This window comes from Chionomys nivalis, chromosome X (assembly GCF_950005125.1).
Source record: "Chionomys nivalis chromosome X, mChiNiv1.1, whole genome shotgun sequence".
NCBI lineage: Eukaryota > Metazoa > Chordata > Mammalia > Rodentia > Cricetidae > Chionomys > Chionomys nivalis.
This window is the reverse complement of record NC_080112.1, coordinates 1,166,918-1,180,467: the sequence shown is the minus strand read 5'-3', so window position 1 is coordinate 1,180,467 and position 13,550 is coordinate 1,166,918. Positions and strand designations below refer to the sequence as shown.

Here is a 13,550-nt window from a genome sequence, read left to right as displayed (position 1 = left end):
GAGGAAGAGACCTCATGTTCCCCCTACCTCTCTCGCCTTAATATGGCATGCACACATGGGCATGTAACACACACACACACACACACACACACACACACACACGACACATGGCTGAGGTGCCTATTTAACACCTCCTGGCTGGCATAACCCAACCCCTACCCTGAACTTTTCCAGCCTAGGGGCCTAGGCTGCTCTTCACTATATAATCCAACCATTTTGGTTGCCAGTTCTCTTTGCACATAAGGGCCTCCTAGCTGCCGCACCTGGTCCCTTCCCCTTTCTCTTCCCCTCCCCCTCTCTCCATATGGCACAATTCAGTCTGGACATCTGAACTCTCCCAGATGTCCCTCTTCCTGCTTCTGAGAGACCAAATATACATACAGTGGTGTGCTTACTGATCCTCTGAGGATAAACAACCTAGCATTAGGGCTTCAAGTATGGTAGAGGATAAGCTTTATTATTTTTTTAATCTCTCTCTCTCTCACACACACACACACAAAAAAAACCAAAATAAAACTAATATTTTGAAGGCTTAATGCTAGGTTGTTTATCCTCAGAGGACCAGTAAGCACACCACTGTGTGTATCTTTGGTATCTCAGAATGTTGATACTGTCTGTCTCAAGTGGGTTTGAGAGGTCCTGCTGGAAGAAGTCAGTTTAAAGTCAGGACATGTGAGAGGGCTGGGTTTGTCATACTCTTGGGCTGAAGATCCAGTTTGGAAAGGGCAATGTGTCCATCTGAAGAATAAGTAAGTAGGCCACAGAGAGAGATGGATCAGCTGAAAGAAGTCAGGACAGAAATTTTAAGAGTTGTGTCCTTGGTGGAAATCATGTTGTTGAGTGGAACTCACCTGGGCCTGGCCACCTGAAAGCCACCAATTACTGCTATGTACTGGAATCAGGGGAGAAAATTTGGTAAGAAGACTGGTCAGAAGATTTCTCCTTGTTATCATTAGCCATTTCAGCCTTCTCTGAAAAGCCAGAGGGAGTGTTGGGATGTCTAACATGAAGAATTTGGCAGCCTTGTTTGCAGGAAAGGGGGAAGAGAGACAAGAAAATATTTGAAGTTTGCTATGGGAATTAATAATTTACCTCAGAAGAGAATAAGGAAGAGCTATTTATATTAGGTGAAAACATCAAGTTCCAAAAGAGAAGTCATCTGGATCAGAGAAAAAACAATAGTAAGAGTTGGGACAACATCAGATGGGAGACCTTCTGAAATGTGCAACAGGACCACAGTAGTGACCCTGAGAGGCAGCTTATATTCCATTCTCCAGTAAGATAAGGAAGGCATCTACACAGATATGTGCAGGGTGCATCCAATACTTGTAGGAAATATAATAACAACAGTTGTTTTGTTCAGCTAGCATTAGCTTGCAACACCTTGTTTTATTTGCATCAACTGTCCCACCAACACTCTTGGAACACATGGGAGACCCTAATACAGACTTCTAGGGTAGGTACATGCTCTGATGTATATAGCCAGTTAGGTTGGTGGTAGGACAAACCCATAACCCAATCTCAACTAAGGAGAGTTAGCCTTCAAATTTGTCCTGAAACTTTTGGGAAGTAATTTACACAGTGCTCCCCACTATCAGCTTCCTAGCCTGTATTGGGTCAAATGAGAGATAAGTTGTGTTGCCCTATTTGTGGCTCTCTTCCTATTGTGCAGCAGTGACTGCTGAACACAGGTACTTAGTTAATATTTATAAAACAACTGGACAGAGTTGGTAAAACGCTTGCAAGCATGAGGACCTAAATTCAATCTACAAAACATGGTGGTAATGCTTGTAATTCCAATGCTGGGGAGGTAAAGACAGAAGGATCCCTGTGGCTCACTGGCAAGCCAGTCTAGCTTACTTGGTGAGTTGCAGGCCAATGAGAGACTGTCTTAAAAAACAAGGTGGAGGCCAGTGGGGTGGCTCAGTGGATAAAGTCACTAAGCCTGATGACCTGAGTTTGATCCCTGGGAGGACCCATGTGGTGGAAGGACAGAACTCATTTTCACAAGTTGTCCTCTTGCCAATAAATACCTTCACACACGGTGACAGACACACAGACTCACGGATAAACACAAACAAAAAGACAATTGTCCAATTGTCTGGGAGGCACAGGAAAGTCTCTGTCCTACTAGCATCATAGTAAGCACATTCTGTGAGATTCTGCTTCACCTGGGAGTAAGCTGCTAACCTAGGGAGCCTACTCATCTGGTTCCTAACCTCTAGGTGACCTTTATCTATTTTGTACATTGACATTATTGGCCAGACTTCCTAGTGTTGTGTGAGCCATGTAAGTTAGTTGTTTAAAACTAATTTTTTTTAAATTTCTTTTTTTTTTTTTGAGATGAGGTTTCTCTGTATCTTTGACTGTCCTGGAACTCCCTCTGTAGACCAGGCTGGTCTTGAACCTACAGAGAGCCACCTGCCTCTGCCCCCTCAGCATTGGGATTAAAAGCGAGCACCTACACTGCTCAGCTTTAAAACTAAAATCTTGAATGAACAAGCTCAAACTTTCTTGATCTCCACTGGGAGCCTTTTAAGTGTAGCTGAGGCAATACTGGCATGCCTCTCCTCCTTGGTACTCCACACTTCTAAACTAGCATATGTCTGCTACTGAATACTTCCATTCCTTTTCCTTTATCTCTCTTCACATTTACTTATTTAGTGTATGTGCATGTATGTGCCTACACATGGTTAGAGGACAACTTGCAGGAGTTGGTTCTCTCCTTCTACCATGGGTTCTGGGGATCACCAGGTTTGGCAGCAAGTGCCTTTATCTAATTGAGTTCCTCCAGCCCCCACCCGCTTTTTGGATGCAGTACCTCATACATGTAACCCAGGCTGTCCTGGAATTTGCTAAGTAGCCATGGTTTAATTTTAACTTTTGAACCTCCTACCGCATTCCAGTTCCTAAGTTTTACAATAGATGCATACTACTACACCCAGCCCTACTCTCCTTTCTTTCTTTTTTTTTTTTTTTTTTTTTGATTTTCGAGTCAGGGTTTCTCTGTAGCTTTTGGTTCCTGTCCTGGAACTAGCTCTTGTAGACCAGGCTGGCCTCAAACTCACAGAGATCCGCCTGCCTCTGCCTCCCGAGTGCTGGGATTAAAGGTGTGCGCCACCACCGCCCGGCTCTACTCTCCTTTCTTAAGGCCTGTCTGCTCTTACCATTTTTCTTGAGACACAGTACTTAATACTGATGGGCTGAAGGCTTTGAAAGCAGGTTGCCACAGTAGGACTTCTAAGTTTGTCACCTCTGGCATGGCCACCTCAGGGATTCCTTATGGGCTCCTCAAATTACTATGCCTTGATGTCTCCCATCTAGGAAGTCTAAGTTGTGTCTTCTCCATTTTGGAACCAGGTTGCTTCTGCACTCCTGGAGTTGATATTTTAGTGCCTGTAGCAGTTTTAATTCCTATCTTTCTCCCTATAGGCTCACACTGGTCTAGTGACAGTTGGTGAGTTTCCTTGGTTTCCAGAGTACAGAACCATCTCTCTAATCAAGGCAATGGGTGATGCCATTCTGCCTCCTATTTGAGTCACTTCTGAGCTGCAGGGCCTGTTGACAAAGGCTGTCTGTTCAAGCTCCAAGAGTAATATGTTGGTTGATCCTCTGGGACTCATCTGTCCCCTCCATACACAAAGGACAACACCACCTTTGACTCTCCATTGAGGACAACATCTGAATGCATTTTATTCCACTGAAATTGATTAATTTATTAACAAACAGGTCGTTTAGAAGGTGAGCTCTTTGATAATCTGCATATTACCATATACTTTATGAGGAACTTTGATTGGACTCCAGCTACTTGGGCACCAAAGGCCAGTCCTCCATTCAGGTTTGATCTGATTAAACTCTGATATGGCTTACTTAAAAAGGATCACACTGAAAACAGGGTTGGATGGCAGGGCAGTGACTCTGGGAGGGAGAGGTTCTGGAAGATGTCCTAACCTACCCATTGGCTGCTCCAGTGAAAGGAGCAAGCACTGAAGACCCTTGCCTCTGGGGGCACTCAAGAAATAGAAGATGACACAGGAGAGGCAGAGGAAGGGGCTGGGTGGAACTGACTGTGGGATCAGCTTTAGGAAAACAAGGACACAGCTACCTAAGCTCTGTGACAAAGTGAAATGGCCCAGCCCTGCAGCTCTCATCACCTTGAAGTCACTTTCGAGCCCTGATGTGTTGGGGCGGGGGAGCCTCATGCCTGGGCATGGGGCAAGGCCTCCACCCTATACTGGTGCCATGCTGCCTCCTTCAGTCTGGTCCCAGGGCTCTGCTGTGCTAGCCCACCATGCTCCTTCGAGGGATACAGCCTTCCATCTCCAGGGCCTCTGGCCAGCCCTCATATTTGTTGGTGTGCTTACTGTTCTTCACATGCTGTAGGGGTTAACAGGAAGTTATGATCTAGCCCTCAGGGACCAATCATCAGGGTACTCTTCAATCTTGTGCCCTTCCCTTCATGCAGGGAAAATGGGATGGCTGCAGTGGTTTATTCTCTCACAAGTGAACTGGGGATGGACCATGGGCCTGATATACACCAGGACTGTGAGCCTTGTGGACTGGAGGAAGTCCATGTAGCCCTGGCTTCAGGGAAATGCTGGAAGCTGCTGCCGAGTTTGGGGTGAAGGGTCTTGGAAGGCATGAGCTTGAAGTTTTTTTTCTTTTGTTTTTGTCAGCCACAGCTATGGAGAAATTTGTATTTGTTGAGAGCAGGACTTGGGGGCCTACCTAAGACTTTTTGCTGGGAACCTTCTTAGGTAAGGATGATACCAGGGACCCTTCCCTCTTTAGCAGCCCCTAGTACAACATATGACTGGTGTAGCCTAAGAGGGAACCCATGGAAGATTGAGAAAGAAGGGTGTAGTATAAATTGGGAAACCAGGTTGTGACAAAGCTAGGACGGTAATGAACATCTTTTTTTTTTTCCTTTAAATCTGAGACATTATCTCATGTAGCCCAGGCTGGCCTCAAATTCACTATATGACCAAGGATAATCTTGAACTTCTGATTTTTTTGCATTTACACAGTGCTGGTATTACAGGTGTGTCCCATGCCCAGTTTTATACAATGCTAAGTATGTTGTTCAAACACCTACCATAAATGAGCTACATCCCTGAACTGAGCATCCTGAAAACGTCTGTGAAAAAGATTTCTTAGTTATAATCAATGGGCATTCTGACTTTTAAAGACTCTTTAGGTTGAAATATGTATTCAGGGAAGCTTTGGTGTAAAGAGAAGGGGTGGCAAGGTTACCAGGGCTAGGGGGCAGAAGTGCCAGGTTATCTGCTGTACCTGCTCAAAGGGGCTCTTGTTTTGTACACCTTTGGCTCCCACAAACACCCAGCTGTCACGGAAGGCTAGCTCCTTGGCGTTCCTGCTGCCCAGTTCAGAGAAAAGTTTCCTGGTCTCTTCGTTCATCCTGTCACACAGTAAGAAGAAATATGAACTTGGGACTGTGACTGTACTGGGACAGCACTGGAGCTAAACTTGATAGTTACTTACTTGGTAGCTGGATCATCATAGGATGCCACAAACACTAGAGTACCTTCATGCAATGGCCGGATGAACTTCAAGAGATCATTGACATCTGTTGGAGATGGGCCCACAGGCAATGGAGCTTTAGGTTCCACTGAGCAGCCCTTCCCCACCAAACAATATTCTTCTAATGAGGAAAACAATGTAGGGACTGGGCAAGGGCTATTCCACATTAAGGGCTACCAGTATGAGCACAGACAAACTGGTAAAGAAGCTACGGCCATCTGGTCACAAAACATAGACTCAAGACAGAGATCCCCTGTCCCCTATATTTTGTGAACCCAAAGCTATAAGAACGCAAAGATACAGAGGGCAGGGCTTCAGGGAGAAAATATATAATAGGATGCTGTGGTGGCCACTCACCTCCAGCCCACATGTCGAAGGCTCTGGCTTCCAGGAGCTCACCACTGACCCCTGTTGCAAGAAGAGGAAGACCTGCTAAGCAAACTGTCTGGGACATGCTACCTTACTGCTTCAGCCCCTCGCCCAGGCTCAAACATGGAAGGTGGTAGCTCTTCCAGAAGCTTCAAACATGCCCTGTCATCCTTTCATTCACAGAGCTACAGCCCATGGAGCGTCTGGCATGAGGCGCTATGCATCCACCACTACTGGTTATTCACTGGGTAACTTCCTTTGTAGAGCTTTTGGGTGGCATAGATTTTTTTCCCTACAAGCCTCCCTGGGAGTACCCAGAAGCCACCTGCACCTGCATAGGGAGTGATAGAGTGGAGGGGGCAGGCCATAGCATGAATCTGCTTCTATGGTCTGAACGCTGACCCCACAACATGGGGGACTTACCATTCACCAGGGCAATGTTCAGCCCACGGCCCACATTGTCCTTGACGCTGCTCATGAGCCTAGTGGGGGGGGGGCAGAAGATCTCTTATGGTCATATCAGATATCTCTTCCTCATATAGCCCTTAGCCCTTGGCCCTTGCAGACCTGGCCTCAAGTTCCCCTCCCACTTCCCAGCCCATATGCTCACATCTTGTCCTCGAGGCAGATCTTGGGCCCGATGACATTGGCAGCCCCGCTGACTATGCGAAAGGCCAGGTGCTCCTCAGGACATGGCTGGGGCAGGCCGCACTTGTACTTCCTGGCCCTTGGTTCTGAGTAATGATAGCAGATGTAACCCATGTGCCTAGCCCTGGTATCACCTAAGATCTGAGGGTGGAGGTCAGGACAAGCCATAGGGCTGAAGGAGCAGCCATAGTGCATGGAACTGGGGAAGGAGGTGGGTGGGGCTCATACCCAAAGCTGGGGATGCTTCCAAGTAGTAAGTTGGCAAGGGTGTAGGGACACCAAGAATAATACCAGTAGCTTTTTTGCTACTGGTAGGAAAAGTGAATGGGGGTTGAGAGTTGGCTTGGAACCCTTACACAACCAGAAAAAAGCAGAGGTCCAGAAAGTCAGGGTGGAAGTTCCATGGATGAGGCGCACAGTCAGACCAAAGTAGATGAACTGAGGTAGGTGGGTGGAGCATGGGGGCTCTGCTAGCCTCTGGATTTCTTCAGGATGAGGGTGGGGATGATCTCTATAATGACTTGAATTATGACCCTATAAAATATTCTGGAGTCTGAATTCCTAGTTACTCAGAATGTTGTCTTGCTTGGAAACAGTCTTTAAGACAGGTAAGTTATGTTCAGGTCATACTGGATTATGTTGAGCCCTTAATGCAGTGTGACTGGTGTCCTTAGAAGAGATAAAACCACACAGAAGGAAATGCTGTGAGATAGTACAGGCAAAAGTCAGAGTGATGCTACAAGATGAGGTACATAGGGCTGGAGAGATGGCTCAGAGGTTAAGAGCACTGACTGTTCTTCCAGAGGTCCTGAGTTCAATTCCCAGCAACCACATGGTGGCTCACAGCCATCTACAATGAGATCTGGCGCCCTCTTCTGGCATGCAAGCATACATGGAAGGAATGTTGTATACATAATAAATAAATCTTTAAAAAAAAAAAAGATGAGGTACAGAGAAGGCTTCTAGGATCTGCAGAGGCACAGAAAGACCCTTACCTGGAGATTTTAGTGGGAGCACAGCCCTCCTGATACTTTCATTCCTACTCTTGGCTTCCAGAATTGTAACAAAGTAAATTTTGGTTTATTTAAGGCACTACTTTTCTTAGGGAAGCTTCAGGAAGCTAATACACGTTTTGATGCCAGGAATTGGGGGGTTTATATAAACAAATAACATGAATACCCAAGAATGTGGAAATAGATTTGCCACTGGGTTGAGTGGACAAAGGATGAAGAGTTTTGAGGTGTATAATAGAGTCTATACTACTTAAAAAAAAGAAAACAACCTGCTAATAGGAATACAGAGTGAAGCCAGATATGCTATTGTATATATATATATATATTTTATTTTTTATTTTTTTGGTTTTTCGAGACAGGGTTTCTCTGTGGTTTTGGAGCTGCTATTGTATATTTTTAATCCCACCACTGGGAAGGCTGAGGTAGGAGAATCATGACTTCAAGGCTATTCTGGGCTACATAGTAAGTCTTTGTATTAAAACAGATTTAGCAAAATGGATAGTAAACACAGTTTTGGTGCAAGCTCAGAAAAATGAGCAATAGAGAAAGATTCTTCTGTTGAATCTTTCACTTGCATCATCCTAAACAAAGTGTTGATAGGAACATGAATATTACAGGTCTTTTGGTGAGATCTTAGAAGGAAGTTGAAGAAGCCATTAACTGGGTGTGGGAGGAAAGGTCATCCTTGTTATAAAGTGTCAATTGTTCTGTATATTTAGCAGAGGAGACTCTCAAACAATGGTAAAGGTATTATCTCTATAATGGGTTTTTTTTTTTGCTTGCTGCTGTTCATTGTAAAATGTGAGCAGACAGAGCAGCTGGGGAAAGTACTATCGATCATGAAGGAGCTAGAACATGAAGATTGAAAACAAATCCTAGCACTTGGGAGATAGAGGCAGAAAGATCAAGAATTTAAGGTTACTCTTGGCTATATAGTGAATTTAATGATAGTCTGGGATTCATTAAACCCTGTCACAAAAAAAAGAAGGGAAGAAAGAAAATGTTAGCCTAATTATAGTATAAAAACCGAGAAAGCAGTCCAAACCTGTAACTCCAGCATTTGATAGGGTAACACAGGAGGATCACTGACAGTTTGAGAGCTACACAGTTAAGTTCAAGGCCAGTCTGTGCTATAGAGTGAAACTCTATCCAAAAAAAAAAAAAAAATCTGAAATATTTTATGGGCTAGGAAAATAGCTCAGTGTAGAGTTTAATTTTCCAGCATTATATATTTTTTTAAAAGCATCCTTTAGAGAGAACACAAAGAGGATGGTTAGCTTAGGATATGCTAAGGAAATGAAGTGTGTAATTGTGGATGTGCTCCCGCCTCTCAGAAGCCTGGATTAGAAATGGGATGATTCTTTTGTCTTGTATAACCTGGGCCCTCATGAATCCCATGATACCATGAGAGGCCAGCAAACTTTGTTAGAAGTTTATACAAACAGAAACACTATCAGTCTATGAAAAGGACAGAGACAAGAAGAATATAAGGATGGAAGCAAGAAAGGAAGGAAACATGGAAGGAAAGAAACAGGGAAGGGAGTGAGGGAGGAAAGAAAGAAGGAAGGAAGATTCTGAATATAGAGCCAGGAATGAAGAGGCCAAAGAGGGTCCAAGCTCAGAGGGTGACACTATCTCCCATTCCAGAGGATGGGGTCACTTTAGTGGGTCTAGAAGCAGAGTATCGGAACAGAGACATTTCTTTTTAGAACTTGAAATTTAGAAAAATTGCCTTGCCCTGCTATGTTTGGGATTTGCTTAGAACCATGAGTGCCCTACTTCCTTTCTCCAGTGTCTCCCATTTAGAATGGGAGTGTTTTTTTTTTTTTCTTTTTTACTATGCCTGCTTCTCTAGCCTTCTGATGGTGGATACCTTATTTACTAGGTTCACAGAACAGAAAGCTATGACAGCTAGTGGCTAGAGGGTCAGATGGACAACAGAAGTCCTGGTGGGCAGGCTGGAGCAGGCAGGGGTGTCACAAAAGGCAGTATGATATGCAGGCACAGGAGGGGACAGGGAAGGGACAGGCAGCTTACCTGCTGTCACTGAGTTCTCTGGGCCTGTGGATACAGAAGGTTGTTTCTGTTAGCATGGAGGCCTCCAGGAGCCTATATAGCAGAGCAGCCAGGATCACGGACTTGGGGCCAAATCAGGCTACACTTGGCATGTTCCCCACTCAAGTCTCAATGATGCCCTGATGTAAAACTGCCTGCTCCAGGAAAAGGATGAATTGGAATTATAAGTAGTGCTTAGGTGACTTGGTACTAAGATGCAAAATCCCTCGTGTATGTCAGAGCACAGCAGAAAGTCCAAGATGATCAATGTTTAGTGGAGGGCTTTCCACTCCTTACTCTTACTCTATCAATTTCTACTCAATATTGGATTGCAGTTAGGGGGTGTTGCTCTCTAGGTCAGTTGGTAGGGACAACAAGGCTGCATTTGTGTTAGAAGATAGGCTAAGGGCAGCAAAAAGAAGCTATTCAAGAAGGGGATGGACAACCCAACCATCACACCCCATATTTCAACCTGTTTAGTGAGGCAAGAGGGTCCCCACACTCACTGGTGAAGAACTGCTGAATTCGAGGAAGGCCACCACCAGGACCACCCAGGAGGATGGTGACTAGGATCCATGTGAGACCCATAGTGATGATTAGGGCCACGATGCGCAGGGGGCCTGTAGGCAGGGTAGACACAGGGCAGGCCCATCTCAGATACCAGTGAACAAACGCAGCAATGACCCACTGCCTTACACGACCAGATCTCCCCTTCTACTTGGGAACGAGTTATGGAAGGATTAGAAGGTGGGGAACCCATTGCTACCCACCAGACCCAAGACCAAGAAGGAGACTTGAACTCCCTCTCTCCCTGTGGAGGGAAGAAAGGGAGTTCAAACGCTGAGGTTGCTCTGTTTGGTTCTCCCCAGCAGGCTGGGAGGAACCTTTTAGAACTCAAGCTCTGAATAGGTTCCATATCACCAAGTTCAGCATCTTGCCTCTGAAACTGTATTTACAGCTCAACCATCTGCCTCTCCTTTCCTCTTGTTCTGATGGAGAATCTATATTCCTTTTAAAGACCAGTTCTCAGGGCTGGAAAGATAGCTCAGCAGTTAAAGCACTTGACTGCTCTTCCAGAGGTTCTGAGTTCAAATCCCAGCAACCATATGGTGGCTCACAACCACCTATAATGAGATCTGGTGCCCTCTTCTGGCCTGCAGGCATACATGCAGGCAGAACACTATACATCATAAATAAATAAATATTAAAAAAAATAAAGACCAGTTCTCCTACTTGCTTCAAGATCCATCAAGTTCTCTCCTGTCTTAGGTATGCTGTGCTAAGGCTCCCTCCTTCTTTCTATCTCACTTTCAGATTATTCAAAGGTCCTAACTTAATAAGATAAAGATGAAATAGAGCTCCTGCAAATCTCATTTTCTGACTCCTCACCTTCCACTTGCCCACCAAATTCTTTAAAACTTTATACTCTGTGGTAGAGCTTTTGTCCAGTATGCATGTGACCCTGGGTTCCACCCCCAGCATACACATAAAAAGTCATCTACATTGTGATTTCTATCATCTCACCATCCATGACTTTCATGTCACATTTCTGATTGCCTGTCTGCTCTTTTTCGACATCTCGGTGGGCTGCCCTAGCCATCCTGATGCAAACTTCACTGCTAGCTTCTTGGACACCACAGTTTCCTGACCTGATTCTTTGGGACTTCTTCTTTTTTTGGTTAGGCCATCTTTGATTACTCTCTCCTTAAAAGCTATTCTTTTTCAGACTGCCTTCTCTTGTCTGCATATTCTGTTTATGGGAGATTTCATCTACCACAGTTATCAAGTTAAACACCATGTGACAATGACACATTATTTTCTGGCTCTAGTCTTGATCTGTCTTGAACCCACATCCTCCCAGTCAGTTCCTTACTACCCTTACCAGGATTTATCCATGAAAATTGCTACCTTACCAGTTCTCAAATTCTACTCTTACCCCAATCAGTCCCCTCCATAAACCATTTTCATCCTCACAAGGCATCTTCATCTTAGTTTTCCAGCTGACAGCAGGACGGCCACTTGGATTATATCCAATCTCACAGGCACCTATGTCAATTCTCTTCTTAGTCCACATCTCTTTGCTTCTACTCTCCACCCCTCCGACCCAGTCACTAGATTCTCTGGAACCTTTTCCTCACAAGTCATTTTCCAAAAGCATCTGGCCTGTTATTTGAGTCGGGTCAATTGACTAAATATCAATCCTTGATTTATAGTTTGGGAAGCTGAAATCCTTAGAGGTGAAAGAATTTGCTCATAAAATAAGTGCTTGTGCACAGTCACCCATTAGTAACAAACCAGTGACTATCCGAGCCCGTCCTGACACAGCCACTAGGACACCTGGACTCTCTTCCGTTTGCTGTGGAAGCCACCCACCTGCCAACCTCATGTCCACTTCTCCCGCTGGGTTGGGACCTCCGGCAGGTGCACTGTTTGGGGACCGTGGGATCTGGGAGGAATGAAGCAGGAGAGTAGGTTTGGGTCGTGGGGAAGGGACAAGTCTCTGCTGGGCGCGATCGGTGCTACAACTTGTTCCTCCAGACACCAGATTAGGCTCAGTTCCTCATGAGCGCTGGGAGAAGCACCACTGCCTAGCCAGCAGGGCCTTGAGAACCCGTCAGGGCTCACAGTCTGGCTAACAGAAGCCTCCAGGACTGGAACGTAGCAATTGTTCTCCCAGACCCGGGCCCCTCCCGTGCTAGGCCCGGGGCTCGGGTCCGTCCTCTCGAGGCTGGTGACAGAGACCCGGCGGCCAAGGACGTTGCCTGGGTGTAGGGAGACACAGACCGGATCAGGGAATTTCCCAGTGGTCTCGTTCGGCCGGCGAGGTGAAGCAAACGAGTCACGTAGACAAGCTTGACAGGCGCGACAATGGCGGCCCAGGGAGGGCCACAGCCCATAGGCGCCGCTCCGCCATAGGCCCATAGGCTGCGCTGTGGGGCCTCAGGTCCTCACGTATGCTCCACCTCCAGACCCGCCTCCTCCCTCTTCACCAGAGGCTAGGTGGGAGGTGCCTGGAGAAGCTGTTTCTCTGCTGCTTGAGCTCAAGCTGAGCCTCCTAGCTTCCTAGAAAGAGCCTGAGTCATTGCTGCCAGATGAATCTCCTTCTACACCTTTTTTTTTTTTAAAAAAAATTGGGACCATACTCTATAGTTCATGCTGGGGTTATAGGCGCAAACCACCATATCCAGCTCCCCCGCTGCCTCCACCCATTCTCTTCGGTGGGAGAGCTTCCATTTCTACATTTGGTGAGCTGAAACTCTGCTTGTGTCTTGAGATTGGAGCTCTCATGGCTGGTAAGAGGATGGATCTGGGGATACAGATATCGACGTAAGGTTGACATGTGTTCTTTAAAAACATGGGAAGTCCAGAAAGCACATATGGAGGTAAAACAAAGCCTGAGTCCTAGAGGGTGAGCTGTCGGTTGCTGTCTTTCTGCTTTGTGTTTATGTGTGTATTTTTTCCCAGAGAGTGTTCTTTCTGATTTATGTATCACTCAGTGAGGGGCTGTCTGGAACGTTACCATCCATCTTCATGCTTGAGCTTTTTGTCTCTACCACCTAGAGTGCCAGGGCAGCTGAGATGGTCCTTTCAGCTGGACTAATCTGTCTTCTCAGGCAGCAGCTGGACAGAAGTAAAACAACATTCCTGTCCTTTGACCCAATGATTTACAGGAACTCTACCCCACTCAGGTAATGCTCCAAAACACAGAAAAAGTTTACAGAAGCACTGTTTTGCTTAAACATAGCATTTTCAGCTTGGGTACTGTAATCTCAGCACTTGGGAGGTGGAGGCAGGAGGATCAAGAGTTTAAGGCATTCTCAGCCATTTATCAAGTTCGAGGTCAGCCTGAACTTCATTAGACCTTGTCTCAAAAAATGATGGGAATGGAGCCAGGTGTGCTAGCTCACACCTTTAATCCCAGCA

At 45.8% G+C, this 13,550-nt stretch overlaps 1 protein-coding gene across 1 annotated transcript; it reads right to left on the bottom strand.

Annotated features, from left to right (window-relative positions):
• Positions 1-3,676: 3,676 nt before the first annotated feature.
• Fam3a (FAM3 metabolism regulating signaling molecule A) lies at positions 3,677-12,571 on the bottom strand. The gene is made up of 10 exons (XM_057760393.1): positions 12,411-12,571; positions 12,000-12,072; positions 10,133-10,246; positions 9,609-9,632; positions 6,521-6,644; positions 6,334-6,392; positions 5,899-5,949; positions 5,503-5,587; positions 5,293-5,419; positions 3,677-4,377 (listed from the first exon to the last, which is right to left on the bottom strand). Exons 1-10 carry the CDS (start codon positions 12,546-12,548, stop codon positions 4,282-4,284), a joined length of 891 nt encoding a protein of 296 aa, XP_057616376.1. The 5' UTR covers positions 12,549-12,571; the 3' UTR covers positions 3,677-4,281.
• Positions 12,572-13,550: the final 979 nt, after the last annotated feature.

Bases quoted from the DNA above. Each gene is read 5' to 3' on its own strand.
- Fam3a (XM_057760393.1), bottom strand. From the start codon at position 12,548: ATGGGCCTATGGCGGAGCGGCGCCTATGGGCTGTGGCCCTCCCTGGGC. The intron at 6,645-9,608 runs GTAAGCTGCCTG...ATCATTACTCAG, and splicing joins AGAGAACTCAGTGACAGCAG to AACCAAGGGCCAGGAAGTAC. The intron at 4,378-5,292 runs GTACAGCAGATA...TAACCCCTACAG, and splicing joins ACAAGAGCCCCTTTGAGCAG to CATGTGAAGAACAGTAAGCA.